General features: G+C 37.7%; 1 protein-coding gene across 1 annotated transcript in view; it reads left to right on the plus strand.

Annotated features, from left to right (window-relative positions):
• The window catches only part of LOC128692088 (caspase-8-like), a 278,225-nt gene that overhangs the window by 75,503 nt on the left and 186,340 nt on the right, over positions 1–16,382 (plus strand). Inside the window, exon 3 of the mRNA XM_053781078.2 lies at positions 3,141–3,276. Coding sequence (XP_053637053.2) covers positions 3,141–3,276 — 136 coding nt within the window. The remainder of the gene's footprint in view (positions 1–3,140; positions 3,277–16,382) is intronic.

Raw genomic sequence — 16,382 nt, forward strand, 5'->3', positions numbered from 1 at the left:
TGTATATATAACTATTTATTATTTTTAATATACAGTCCACAAAATTTATATATTTACCAGTATTCCTGGTTACACATATTTCATTGGTAATTAATAGGTCCAGAGCAACTTGTGGATATGACAGTGGTAGGTATCGAAGGGGGGACATTTTTTGCGACCTAGGTGTCCCAAATTCCTACATGTCTAACAGATAAATAATAATTATCTTTTCATTTACTGTTATGTATATAAGGATACATTCAGATAAATGCAATTTTCCACAAGGATGATGATGATGATGATTGATGATGATGATCATCATCATCATGATCTTGATCATGATGATCATGATCTTGATCATGATCATGATCATGATCATGATGATGTGATCATCATGATCATGATGATCATGATCATGATCATGATGATGATCATGATCATCATAATCTTTTCATTTACTGTTATGTATATAATGATACATTCAGATAAATGCAATTTTCCACAAGGATGATGATGATTGATGATGATGATGATCATCATGATCTTGATCATGATGATCATGATCTTTATCATGATCATGATCATGAACATGATCATGATGATCATGATCATGATCATGAACATGATCATGATGATGATGATCATGATCATGATGATCATGATGATGATCATGATCATCATGTTTTCATTTACTGTTATGTATATAATGATACATTCAGATAAATGCAATTTTCCACAAGGATGATGATGATGATGATTGATGATGATGATCATGATGATCATGATAATCATGATCATGATGATCATGATCATGATCATGATGACCATGATCATGATCATGATGATCATGAACATGATCATCATGATCATGATGGTGATGATCATGATCATGATAATCATGATGATCATGATCATGATGATCATGATCATGATGATCATGATCATAATGATCATGATAATGATCATGATCATGATCATGATCAAGATGATTATGATCATCATGATGATCATGATCATTATCATTATAATCATGATGATCATGATCATCCCTTGAGGCATGAAAACAGTTCACCCCATGACAGTGACAAGATAAGGTGAGATAACATCTGATAAGAGCTGACGTTTGATGAGTGTAAACAAGGGTGGGGGAGGGTGCAGCTGATGAGAAAAGATTAGATGACCATCCCCCTTGCTTTGTTTTTGCTGGTACACATACATTTGTCTGTCTGTCTATTTGTCTGTCAAGCTCCCTGTCTATCCGTCTAGCTCTCTGTCTCAGAGCCACAAGACTGTCATCATCACTGTTTACTCACATCGTCAAGCACAGTATAGCACTTTGTCTGGATTTTTTGGGTTATCCTAGGTAATTTATACTATGTATACATGTATTTATGTGTACCTGTGATACAGAGATAGACAGACATAGAAAGAGAGAGACAGATGGAAAGAGATAGAATGAGGGAGAAAGATAATTAGATAGAATGGAGGGGAAGCAGCATCTGACCCCATTGTTTTGACAGGCGGTAGGGGGAGTGAGTAATGAGATAATATGTCATTTTGACAGCTGCCGACTCCTGACTCAAAACAATTATAAGCCACACACTCGCACACAAGACAAGCTTGCTGAATGAAGATAATAGCAGTTATATGAAAGTATCTAGTGACTATATATGTGTATATATATTATAGAAACCAGAGGCAAGAAGGGAAGGCAGGAATGAAGGAAGGACGAGATGAAAGGAAGGAAAAAAGTAATGAAGGACAGATGAAGGAATGTAGGAAGAGAGGTAGGAAAGGAATACAGGAAAGGAATGAAGGAAATTAGGAAGGGAGGAATGATGACACACGACCATTTACCTAGGATAACTACATAACACAACTGCCTGCTAATACTTTGAATAAAACTGCTCAGACGAGGTGTTTTGTCTTTGCATATTAAAAAAAAATTCACAAAAATGCAAACACACTGATTTTATGTGTGAGTGTGTAAAACACCATTGTGCATGAAAACATAATTCAAAGAGTTACACAAGCTGCAGAACTTCTAGGAATATGTCCAGTGACTGTATATTGGTATATATATTATAGAACAATTGTAATAAACAATTTTTTGTATTGTTTGTTTTTGTAAAAAAGTTTTGTAAACAATATATTGATAATAATGTTTGTGTGCTTATTGTGTTGTATACAACGAGTGTATATATGTACATTGCACCTTACTTTGGTCTCACAGGCCACATAAGTTATGTGAAAAAATAAAATAGTGAAAAAACAACAAACCTTCAAATACAAGTAAACCAAAGTTTATCAGGTGAGCGGCAGTCGCTGCTGTTGCCATACGCAGCTCATTTTCTGCAAACTTCATGGCTCTATATCTTGGTAAATACTGATGGGAATTTTTTTTTTTTTTTGCACTAAAACTATCAGAAAAATAATCTTAACATTTTCATAAGAAAAATCTTTTTTTTTTTTCGAATATTTTGCGACACCAGGAGACACTTCAAGATTGGGCCTTTCGACAGTCAAAGGGTTAAGGAAATTTTGCTTGGGTATGGAAGCAAAAAATTGACCCATTGACTGCTCGTATTTGGAAAAACTCGCACGTGGATGTGCTCTCGAGTAGAGGTTCCACTGTATATGTATTTTATCACTCTAGGGCGCTTGAAGCGTCATAGCATGTGTGGGTGGGGTGGCCAGAAGGGCTACCACACTTGATTTCTTACAGTAAATACTACTCACCTTTTGCCCTACATTAAAACTGCAAATATTTTGAGGTAAATAATGAGGGTACTGTGTGTGTATTTTGCTTTTTATTGTTTTTAATGCCTAGTTATATTGCTAACTTAATATATGTTAGTGTAAACTTGTTATCTGGCATTTGTATGCATTTATGAGTGGAAATAAATACGGCATTCTGCTTTCCGGCAATGTCTGTTTTGCAGCAGTAGCCTGAAACCTGACCTGCCCTATATGTGGGGCCCTACTGTATAAGTGTCTTGGGGTACAGTATTCTGGTATCTCACCTTTTGTGTTATCATATAAATGTTAACTGAAAAATCTATTGTAATGTGCTCTAAATTTTATAGGAATTCAGCAATTTTTCTTTGTGCATTATATTATAGTTTTGGTTGATCGCTAAATAATAATTGAAATTTTTACAGTTCTCAAGCCTGCACAGTTTTAGCAGCTCTGGATGAATATGAAGCTATCAGTCTTACCTTTTTGGTCCTAGATATTGAGTACTTAACACAACAAGGATACAAATACTGTCAATATATATGCAATGGCCGAAGCAAGGTAAGGGGCAAAGATGTTCAGTCAAGGTTTGGTTGCTGGATGAGTCATAAGGTATGCATTGGCTCTAGTCTTAATACAGGATCACAGACCAGCTGAGATACAAAAGTATTGGCTACATATCTGTGAAGCAGTGAAGGACTGAACTACCAATGAAGATTTTAATGAAAATACCACATAAGGATAAATATTTATTGTAGACAATGTTTTGCATGCAAGGAGATTTATCAAGTCATGAAACACCATAATATTAATTTATTATTTCCCACTGAAACATGAGAAAGGAAGAGGATTAGATATAGGTGTGTTGACAAGGTCAAGTATAAAATTCATTGGGTCCTACTACATCACTGTCACTAGTTTGGCTCTAAACAGTAGTAATTTTTTTTTTGGGGGGGGGGGGGGGAGGGAAGATATAGATTTTAAATGCCCCTTGGTTCTTTTACATGCTGCCTAAGCTTTATGAAGGCCTAAGCATTTATTCTAGAAACAAAGAGCATAAAGCCAATGAGTGGAGAAAAAAGACACTGCTGCAGTGAGTAACTCTGTTGCAACATTTCACTTGTCGAACAGGCTTCTTCAGTCTATATGAGCTTATATACCATACATTTAAAAAGGGGGATTAGATGGAGGAGGCTTGATAAGATGTGGTATATTTTTTTTTTTTTTTCAACAAGTCGGCCGTCTCCCACCGAGGCAGGGTGACCCAAAAAGAAAGAAAATCCCCAAAAAAGAAAATACTTTCATCATCATTCAACACTTTCACCTCACTCACACACAATCACTGTTTTTGCAGAGGTGCTCAGAACACAACAGTTTAGAAGCATATACCTATAAAGATGCACAACATATCCCTCCAAACTGCTAATATCCCCAACCCCTCCTTTAGAGTGCAGGCATTGTACTTCCCATTTCCAGGACTCAAGTCTGGCTATATAAAAATAACCGGTTTCCCTGAATCTTCACTAAATATTACCCTGCTCACACTCCAACAGATCGTCAGGTCCCAAATACCATTCGTCTCCATTCACTCCTATTGAACACGCTCATACATGCCTGCTGGAAGTCCAAGCCCCTCGCCCACAAAACCTCCCTTACCCCTTCCTTCCAACCTTTTCGAGGACGACCCCTACCCCGCCTTCCTTCTCCTACAGATTTAAATGCTCTCCATGTCATTCTACTTTGATCCATTCTCTCTAAATGACCAAACCACCTCAACACCCCCTCTTCAGCCCTCTGACTAATACTTTTATTAACTCCACACCTTCTCCTAATTTCCACACTCCGAATTTTCTGCCTAATATTTACACCACACATTGCCCTTAGACAGGACATCTCCACTGCCTCCAACCACCTCCTCGCTGCTGCATTTACAACCCAAGCTTCACACCCATATAAGAGTGTTGGTGCTACTATACTTTCATACATTCCCTTCTTTGCCTCCATAGATAACGTTTTTTGACTCCACATATACCTCAATGCACCACTCACCTTTTTTCCCTCATCAATTCTATGATTAACCCTTTGACTGTCGCAGGCCCCTTTCTGAAACTCATTCTATGTTGCAAAATATTCAGAAAAAAACAAAATTTTCTTATGAAAATGTTAAGATTATTTTTCTGAGTGTTTTAGTCAAAAAAAAAAATTTTGCCATCAGTACTTACCAAGATATAGAGACGTGAAGTTTGCAGAAAATGAGCCGTGTATGGCAACAGCGGCGACTGCCGCTCACCTGGTAAACTATGGCTTACTTGTAATTGAAGGTTTGTTGTTTTTTTTTTCACTTTTATTTTTTCACATAACTTATGTGGCCTGTGAGACCAAAGTAAGGTACAATATACATATATGTGCTTATTGTGTATACAACACAATAAGCACACAAACATAATTATCAATATGTTTACAAAACTTGTTTACAAAAACAAACAATACAAATTTTTTTTTATTACTATTGTTCTATAATATATATACCAATGTACAGTCACCGAACATATTCCTAGAAGTTCTGCAGCTTGTGTAACTCTTTGAAACATGTTTTCATACACAATGGTGTTTTACACTTCTCACACATAAAACCAGTGTGTGTGCATTTTTGTGAACCTTTTTTTTTTATGTGCAAAGACAAAACACCTTGTCTGAGCAGTTTTCTTCAAAGTATTAGCAGGCAGTTGTGTTATGTAGTTATCCTAGGTAAATGGTCGTGTGTCATCATTCCTTCCTTCCTGCATTCGTTTCCTACCTTCCTTCCTACTTTCCTGCATTCGTTTCCTACCTTCCTTCCTACTTTCCTGCATTCCTTTCCTACCTTCCTGCATTCCTTTCCTACTTTCCTGCATTCCTTTCCTACCTTCCTGCATTCTTTTCCTGCCTTAATGCAATCCTTTCCTACCTACCTTCCTGCAATTCTTTCCTACCTACCTTTCTACCTTCCTGCATTCCTTCCCTACCTTCCTGCATTCCTTTCCTACCTACCTTCCTGCATTCCTTTCCTACCTTCCTTCCTACATTCCTTCATCTTTCCTTACTTTTTCCTTCCTTTCATCTTGTCCTTCCTTCATTCCTGCCTTGCATTCTTCCTTCCTTCTGGTTTCTATAATATATATACACATATATAGTCACTAGATACTTTCATATAACTGCTATTATCTTCATTCAGCAAGCTTGTCTTGTGTGCGAGTGTGTGGCTTATAATTGTTTTGAGTCAGGAGTCGGCAGCTGTCAAAATGACATATTATCTCATTACTCACTCCCCCTACCGCCTGTCAAAACAGTGGGGTCAGATGCTGCTTCCCCTCCATTCTATCTAATTATCTTTCCTCATTGTATCTCTTTCAATCTGTCTCTCTCTTTCTATCTGTTTGTCTATCTCTGTCTCACAGGTACACATAAAAACAAGTAGTATACATATTGTAAATTACCTAGGATAACCCAAAAAATCCAGACAAAGTGCCAAACTCAGCTTGAAGATGTTAGTAAACATGATGAAGACACAGTCTTGTGGCTCTCTCTGAGACAGAGAGCTAGATGGATAGACAGGGAGCTTGGCAGACAGACAAATAGACAGACAGAAATGTTTGTGTACCAGCAAAAACAAAGGGAGGCGGATGGTCATCTAATCTTTTCTTATCAGCTGCACCCTCCCCCACCCTCGTTTACGCTCATCAAATGTCAGCTCTTATCAGATGTTATCTCCTCTTATCTTGTCACTGTCATGGGGTTGACTTTTTTTTTCTTGCTTCAAGGGAACAATATTATTTCATCATCATCATCATCATCATCCTCATCCTCATCCTCATCATCATCATCTCATCATCATCTCATCATCATCTCATCATCATCATCATCTCATCATCATCTCCTCATCATCTCCTCATCATCATATCATCATCATATCATCATCATCTCCTCATCATCATCTCCTCATCATCATATCATCATCTCCTCATCATCATCTCCTCATCATCATATCATCATCATCTCCTCATCATCTCATCATCTCCTCATCATCATCTCCTCATCATCTCCTCATCATCTCCTCCTCCTCCTCCTCCTCCTCCTCCTCCTCCTCCTCCTCCTCCTCCTCCCCCCCCATTGCTTTTGGTCTCAAACTCCTCAAAATCATGAAATTGATCTTCACTGACACTTCCATCTGTGTTAGAGCATCACTTGGGAAGAGAAGAGTCCCAGATTTGCTAGGGAGTCACATTTCTTACCGCTAAGCATGCTGAAAAAGGACAACTGAAATGGCATTCCCACAATGCACCACTGGCTCCCCAATTTTTTTTTATATGGTGCACACTGACCATGGAGACCTATTCTCTCACATGTGGGCCTACCAGCTTTCTCCTGCTTGATTTGAAGCCGCTAGAATTTATGCGTATAAATACGTCAGAAACAGTGGCGCATAAGATGTATATATACGGCATAAACAGTCAAAGGGCTAACCTCATCCTTCATAAATCCATCCGCCGACACGTCAACTCCCAAGTACTGAAAACATTCACTTCTTCCATACTCCTCCTCAATTTGATATCCAATTTTTCTTTATCTAAATCATTTGATACCCTCATCACCTTACTCTTTTCTATGCTCACTTTCAACTTTCTACCTTTACACACATTCCCAAACTCATCCACTAACCTTCGCAATTTTTCTTTAGAATCTCCCATAAGCACAGTTTCTTCAGCAAAAAGTAACTGTGTCAATTCCCATTTTTTATTTGATTCCCCATAATTTAATCCCACCCCTCTCCTGAACACCCAGGCATTTACTTCTTTTACAACCCCATTATTTATTTTTTTTTTTTTTATTATCACACTGGCCGATTCCCACCAAGGCAGGGTGGCCCGAAAAAGAAAAACTTTCACCATCATTCACTCCATCACTGTCTTGCCAGAAGGGTGCTTTACACTACAGTTTTTAAACTGCAACATTAACACCCCCCCCCTTCAGAGTGCAGGCACTGTACTTCCCATCTCCAGGACTCAAGTCCGGCCTGCCGGTTTCCCTGAACCCCTTCATAAATGTTACTTTGCTCACACTCCAACAGCACGTCAAGTATTAAAAACCATTTGTCTCCATTCACTCCTATCAAACATGCTCACGCATGCCTGCTGGAAGTCCCAGCCCCTCGCACACAAAACCTCCTTTACCCCCTCTCTCCAACCTTTCCTAGGCCGACCCCTACCCTGCCTTCCTTCCACTACAGACTGATACACTCTTGAAGTCACTCTGTTTCGCTCCATTCTCTCTACATGTCCGAAGCACCTCAACAACCCTTCCTCAGCCCTTTGGACAACAGTTTTGGTAATCCCGCACCTCCTTCTAACTTCCAAACTACGAATTCTCTGCATTATATTCACACCACACATTGCCCTCAGACATGACATCTCCACTGCCTCCAGCCTTCTCCTCGCTGCAACATTCATCACCCATGCTTCACACCCATATAAGAGCGTTGGTAAAACTATACTCTCATACATTCCCCTCTTTGCCTCCAAGGACAAAGTTCTTTGTCTCCACAGACTCCTAAGTGCACCACTCACCTTTTTCCCCTCATCAATTCTATGATTCACCTCATCTTTCATAGACCCATCCGCTGACACGTCCACTCCCAAATATCTGAATACATTCACCTCCTCCATACTCTCTCCCTCCAATCTGATATCCAATCTTTCATCACCTAATCTTTTTGTTATCCTCATAACCTTACTCTTTCCTGTATTCACTTTTAATTTTCTTCTTTTGCACACCCTACCAAATTCATCCACCAATCTCTGCAACTTCTCTTCAGAATCTCCCAAGAACACAGTGTCATCAGCAAAGAGCAACTGTGACAACTCCCACTTTATGTGTGATTCTTTATCTTTTAACTCCATGCCTTTTGCCAAGACCCTCGCATTTACTTCTCTTACAACCCCATCTATAAATATATTAAACAACCATGGTGACATCACACATCCTTGTCTAAGGCCTACTTTTACTGGGAAATAATTTCCCTCTTTCCTATGTACTCTAACTTGAGCCTCACTATCCTCGTAAAAACTCTTCACTGCTTTCAGTAAACTACCTCCTACACCATACACCTGCAACATCTGCCACATTGCCCCCCTATCCACCCTGTCATACGCCTTTTCCAAATCCATAAATGCCACAAAGACCTCTTTAGCCTTATCTAAATACTGTTCACTTATATGTTTCACTGTAAACACCTGGTCCACACACCCCCTACCTTTCCTAAAGCCTCCTTGTTCATCTGCTATCCTATTCTCCATCTTACTCTTAATTCTTTCAATAATAACTCTACCATACACTTTACCAGGTATACTCAACAGACTTATCCCCCTATAATTTTTGCACTCTCTTTTGTCCCCTTTGCCTTTATACAGAGGAACTATGCATGCTCTCTGCCAATCCCTAGGTACCTTACCCTCTTCCATACATTTATTAAATAATTGCACCAACCACTCCAAAACTATGTCAACACCTGCTTTTAACATTTCTATCTTTATCCCATCAATCCCAGCTGCCTTACCCCCTTTCATTTTACCTACTGCCTCACGAACTTCCCCCACACTCACAACTGGCTCTTCCTCACTCCTACAAGATGTTATTCCTCCTTGCCCTATACACGAAATCACAGCTTCCCTATCTTCATCAACATTTAACAATTCCTCAAAATATTCCCTCCATCTTCCCAATACCTCTAACTCTCCATTTAATAACTCTCCTCTTCTATTTTTAACTGACAAATCCATTTGTTTTCTAGGCTTCCTTAACTTGTTAATCTCACTCCAAAACTTTTTCTTATTTTCAACAAAATTTGTTGATAACATCTCACCCACTCTCTCATTTGCTCTCTTTTTACATTGCTTCACCACTCTCTTAACCCCATCTATAAATATATTAAACAACCATGGTGACATTACACATCCCTGTCTAAGACCTACTTTTACCGGGAAGTAGTCTCCCTCTCTTCTACACACCCTAACCTGAGCCTCACTATCCTCATAAAAACTCTTTACAGCATTTAGTAACTTACCACCTATTCCATATACTTGCAACATCTACCACATTGCTCCCCTATCCACTCTGTCATATGCCTTTTCTAAATCCATAAATGCAATAAAAACTTCCCTACCTTTATCTAAATACTGTTCACATATATGCTTCAATGTAAACACTTGATCTACACATCCCCTACCCACTCTGAATCCTCCTTACTCATCCGCAATCCTACATTATGTCTTGCCTCTAATTCTTTCAATAATAACCCTACTGTACACTTTTCCTGGTATACTCAGTAAACTTATTCCTCTTTAATTTTTACAATTTCTTTTGTCCCCCTTCCCTTTATATAAAGGGATTATACATGCTCTCTGCCAATCCCTAGGTACCTTCCCCTCTTTCATACATTTATTAAACAAAAGTACCAACCACTCCAACACTATATCCCCCCCTGCTTTTAACATTTGTCATGATCCCATCAGTTTCAGCTGCTTTACCCCCTTTCATTCTACGTAATGCCACACGTACCTCCCCCACACTTACATTCTGCTCTTTTTCACTCCTAAAAGATGGTATACCTCCCTGGTCAGTGCATGAAATTACCGCCTCCGTTCCTTCCTCAACATTTAAAAGTTCCTCAAAATATTCTCGCCATCTACCTAATACCTCCCTCTCCCCATCTACTAACTCCCCTACTCTTTAACTGACAAATCCATATGTTCCCTAGGCTTTCTTAACTTGTTTAACTCACTCCAAAAATTTTTCTTATTTTCATTAAAATTTCTTGACAGTGCCTCTCCCACTTTATCATCTGCTCTCCTTTTGCACTCTCTCACCACTCTCTTCACCTTTCTTTTACTCTCCATATACTTTGCTCTTCTTATTACACTTCTGCTTTGTAAAAACCTCTCATAAGCTAACTTTTTCTCTTTTATCACACCCTTTATTTCATCATTCCACCAATCACTCCTCTTTCCTCCTGCCCCTCCCCCTCCTATAACCACAAACTTCTGCCCCACATTCTAATACTGCATTTTTAAAACTCATCCAGCCCTCTTCAACCCCCCACTACTCATCTTTGCACTAGCCCACCTTTCTGCCAATAGTCGCTTATATCTCACTCGAACTTCCTCCTCCCTCCTACTTGTTGTTGCTACCTTCCTCTTGTCCCATCTACCTCTTACTCTAACTGTAGCTACAACTAAATAATGATCCGATATATCAGTTGCCCCTCTATAAACATGTACATCCTGGAGCCTACCCATTAACCTTTTATCCACCATCACATAATCTAACAAACTACTTTCATTACGTGCTATATCATACCTTGTATATTTATTTATCCTCTTTTTCATAAAATATGTATTACCTATTACCAAATCTCTTTCTACACATAGCTCAATTAAAGGCTCCCCATTTACATTTACCCCTGGCACCCCAAATTTACCTACTACTCCCTCCATAACATTTTTACCCACTTTAGCATTGAAATCCCCAACCACAAGTACTCTCACACTTGGTTCAAAACTCCCCACGCATTCACTCAACATTTCCCAAAATCTCTCTCTCTCTCTCTACACTTCTCTCTTCTCCAGGTGCATATATGCTTACTATAACCCACTTTTCACATCCAACCTTTATTTTACTCCACATAATCCTTGAATTAATACATTTATAGTCCCTCTTTTCCTGCCATATCTTATCCTTCAACATTATTGCTACTCCTTCTTTAGCTCTAACTCTATTTGAAACCCCTGACCTAATCCCATTTATTCCTCTCCACTGAAACTCTCTCACCCCTTTCAGCTTTGTTTCACTTAAAGCCAGGACGTCCAGCTTCTTCTCATTCATAACATCCACAATCTATCTATGATTAATTTTGTCTCTGGATTTTCTCTTCTGTATCTGTTTTCCTATTTAATAACTAATTTGATATTGTTCCAAGTCATGACATGGGACTGATTGTTGCAGTGGATTCTACATGCATTGAGTTTTACAGTGGAACCTCGGTATGCAATCTTAATTCATTGCAGAAAGCTGTTCGAGTGCTGATCTGTTTGAGTATCGAACGAGTTTTTCCCAACCAATTTTCTGTTTGGTTGGCTGTTATCACTAATCTTCGTAGGCATCATGGTGACTTATTTATACAGATAATACAAAAAACACCAAATAATGCGAAGAAACATGAAATAGTTTACAGCAAAGTTCTGACAGCTTGTATTTGTTTGGTTGAGTGCTGAGCTTTGTTCTAATAGGGAGCTAGTCGTGTACCGAGGTTCCACTGTATGTATATCAAGTTAATTTATACTTTTGAAGCCTTGTCTTAATATTTTGTGACATTTCACCTTCAAGATACATTACTACGTACCACAATCAGCCCTACTCTCACTATACTATTCACTCATCTGTCCCTACCTCACCTATGCTATTTGTGCCTGGGGATCAACAGCAGCAACTCATAAAGTAAAAAATAACCCAACAAAAAGCCGCAGTAAGAATTAACATGCAATCCAATGCTAGACAACAACCCCCCACCCCCTTCTTCAAAGACCTAAACTTACTGCACAGAACATCCACCCCTACTACTGTGCAGCCTACATTACAGAACCATAAATTCTAATATTAACCCTGGACTAAGCACTTCCTTGATAGTTGCAACAGGACCATAGACACAATACCAGACACAAAAATCTTTGACATTCCTTGTGTTCGGCTAAATCTCTACAAAAATTCAATGTACATGCAAGGGCCTAAAATCTGTAACTCCCTGCCTGAAAACTCTAGACCTGAAGACTCGACCACCATTTAAAATCAAAACTACTGTTAAAAAGCATCTTATCTCCCTAACACACCCCATCATCAGCTAACTATATGAGAACCACCTATTCTCTTAGTTGTATCATTAACACATCCAAAACACAATAGACTTACTCTAATTATCTGTATTTCCTCCTTATTTACACTTACACTCACCCAAATGACTGTAAGCATAAAATTTGTAATACAGTAGGGCCCCACTTATACAGCAGGTTAGGTTCCAGGCTACAGCCGTAAAGCGGAAATCGCCATAAAGTGGAACATCCTTTTTTTTCCACTTATAAATGCATATAAATACTAGATAAGAAGTTTGCACTAACATATATTAAGTTAGCAATAGAACTAGGCATTAAAAAACAATAAAAAAGTAAAATACACACATAGTGCACTTATTACTTACCTTAAAATATTTGTAGTCTTAATCTAGGGTGAGATGAGTAGTATTTATTGTAAGAAATCAAGTGTGGTATGTACGGTAGCCAGCCAGGCTACCATACCAGGCCATTCCACCAACACAATATTCTATGAGATTTAAGCATCCCAGAGTGATAAAATGTATATACAGTTCACTCATTACTTTCCTTAAAATATTTGTAGTCTTAATGTAGGGTCAGAGGTGAGTAAACGAGATAAAACGAATAAATGAGAGAGAGAGAGAGAGAATGAGTACATGAGAGAGGACAGGCGCAGAGTTATGTAAACAAACCAGGCGAACGCAGGTTTTGTAAACAGACCAGGTGTACACGTCTGGTTTGTGTACAAGTTACATTGTGTACAAGTTGTCTCTACATTGATATGGTAGAATAAATAAAGACCATCACTCCCATTCTCATGTAACACCATTTTTAGAAGAAATGACGCTCTGAGTGAAGGCACTGGAAATAAGTCACACTGACTTTTTTTGGGTTATCCTTGGTACTTTACACATATGCTGCTATGTATGATAATCTATGTAACTTTACTTGTGTATACCTGAATAAACTTACATACAAAAGGAATAATTTTCTACAGTTATCCCCAGTAACAAATTTCCTCTTATGTTGGACTAGAGAAAATGTTATTCTTGCTGTCACTTGTACAAGTTGTCTAGCAACCACATCTCACATTTATTTTTATTTACTCTACTGTGGGGTGTATTTATCATCTTTATATGTTATGTATCGTGTTTATTATGTAATTTTGAAAAAAATATGATAGATTAATGAAAATGTGTATATTAACGTAATATACGACATTTAATGAGATTTGGTGATTATTATTATTATTATTATTACTAATATGGCATCACTCGTACTAGTCGTCTGGCTAGTACATCTTATATTTATGTTTATTTATTCTACTGTGGGGTGTATTTATCATTTTTATATGTTATGCATCGTGTTTATTATATAATTTTGAAAAAATATCATAGATGGATTAATGAAAGTATGTATATTAACGTAATATACGACATTTAATGAGACGGTGATCATGATCATCATGATCATCATCATGATCATCATGATCATCATCATCATCATGATCATGATCATCATCATCATGATCATGATCATCATCATGATCATGATCATGATCATCATCATCATCATCATCATCATCGTCATCGTCATCGTCATCGTCATCGTCATCGTCATAGTCATAGTCATAGTCATCGTCATCGTCATCGTGTATCGAGACACAAGACACTGATTTTAATGTGTACCTGCATGCCAGCACAGCATGTAAGTTTATTTAGTTACAGGTATACATAAGTATAATTATCAGAGTACAGTGGACCCTCAAATATCGAACTTTCTTTGGTCCAGAAGGCTGTTTGAGTGCCTTTACCGAATGAATTTATTCCCATGAGGAATAATGTAAATTAGGTTAGTCCATTTCAGACCCTCAAAAATACACTTATAAAAGCACTTACAAAAATACATTTTCATAATTGGTTGTGTTGGGAGCAGTTCAATTTTTGAGGTTCCACTGTATATATAAAATATGAAATAACTTAAAAACACTTGAAATTTTGGAGTTTCCAGACATAACGGAGAGACCTAGTGCTTACAGATCTCACAGAGAATGTAAATAAATCAGGTGGGGCACTGTGACTGTATTAGAAAATCAGGTGGGGGGAGCCGTATAGAGTTTTGGTCATAATTTGAAATGACCGTATTAGCGGAATGCCGTAAAGTGAAACGCCGTAAAGTGGCGTCCTACTGTATAGCTATTGCCTAATAAGTCTTAAGTTAGCCCTGAGTTTGCCTAGGATACTCTCCCAATATAGCAGCTTTAATAGAAACAATGTATCATGCCAAGACAAAATAATTCCCATTACTAAATTTACTAATTGTAATATTGTTATGTTTTGTACTCTCTCACTATTGTAACTCTAATTAATTACTTCAGTTACCTAACTTTAATATCAGTATGTTCCATAACCTGTGTCAATATAGAGTGTCTTTGTGCGCATCTACTCCATTCCATGTGAGAGATGCCACAACTACTATACGCTGTGGGTTCAATGTCTTATTGTATTCAATGTGACATTGAACACAATAATTCAAGAACAGATATATGTGATGCACTTAGATCTTACTTGGTGTATAATCAATCACCACCTTTTGTGAAATTATTTGTGAGCAAAGTCAGCCTAATGAACATGATGTATTATGACCCAATTGATTGTATACCTCATGTCAAGCAGCTTCCATCAAATTCTTCTCCTCATCTTCCTTCTCCCACTGTGGTGAGGTGTATAAACTCGTATTGATTTTATAATGATTGCCCCGAATGTTTTTTTTTTTTTATTAACACATCGGCTGTTTCCCACCAAGACAGGGTGACCCAAAAAAACATTCTGTTTTCAAAATAATTAAGCTCAGTCTTGAGGATGTGATAGATATATCTGTCAACCAGTATTACTGTTACCAAACATTGAGTTTCAACAAGCTATCTAGTGTTCTTTTTAAGAAATGCTTGCCTTAAGATTTTCTTTAAGTTAGTATGTCGTCAGTTTTTTGTTTCAAGATTCCCAACTTATATGAACTGAATAATTTGTGCTTTCCACTGTGTATTGTTCATTTAACCTCTGCTCTCAAACTTACTCTCAAGGTCAAAGAATTAAAGAAAAAAAAATATTTTATGAAATGATAGAGAATCCTTTTCCAAGGGTAAGGAAATCAAAAGTACGAAATTTGATGGAAAACTTACAGAATTATGCTCTCGCAAAGTTAGTGGTCTCGGCAATATTTACGCATCAGCAATTTTGCCCACTTTGTGCTCTAGTTTTGGTCAATTCCATTGTTCCAGTCCACCACACTTACAACTATTTTGCTAGTATTCCCTTCAATTCCAATAAAGTGATCAGAAATTGGTAATTTGGCCAATTTCATGCAAAATTCAGCAATTGCCAATTTGAAAATAGGGTCCAGAATAAACATTTCCTCTGTTCCTTAGTCACGTCTCTAGGCCCCTCATTTTGAATAATAATTATTACAATAATGCAGACTACTGCATTATTGTAATAATTGTATAAATAATGTCAGTGCATTCCTGAATGCATATTAGACTGGCTAGTTGGACGCATATTGGACAAATGACGTCAAATGTGTACTCTGGAATATCAGCAAAAATTTAACATTTCCACTACATTGACTCAATTTCTAGCCACTTTTAGTCCTGAAATTAATCAAAATCATCTCTATTTCCATTATATATCTTCATTCTATCAAATGAGACCAAGAAACTGAGAATATAACCATAAAAACCATACAAAAATACACCGCAAAGTTGCTGTTTTA

This window comes from Cherax quadricarinatus, chromosome 15, assembly GCF_038502225.1.
Source record: "Cherax quadricarinatus isolate ZL_2023a chromosome 15, ASM3850222v1, whole genome shotgun sequence".
NCBI classification, from domain to species: domain Eukaryota; kingdom Metazoa; phylum Arthropoda; class Malacostraca; order Decapoda; family Parastacidae; genus Cherax; species Cherax quadricarinatus.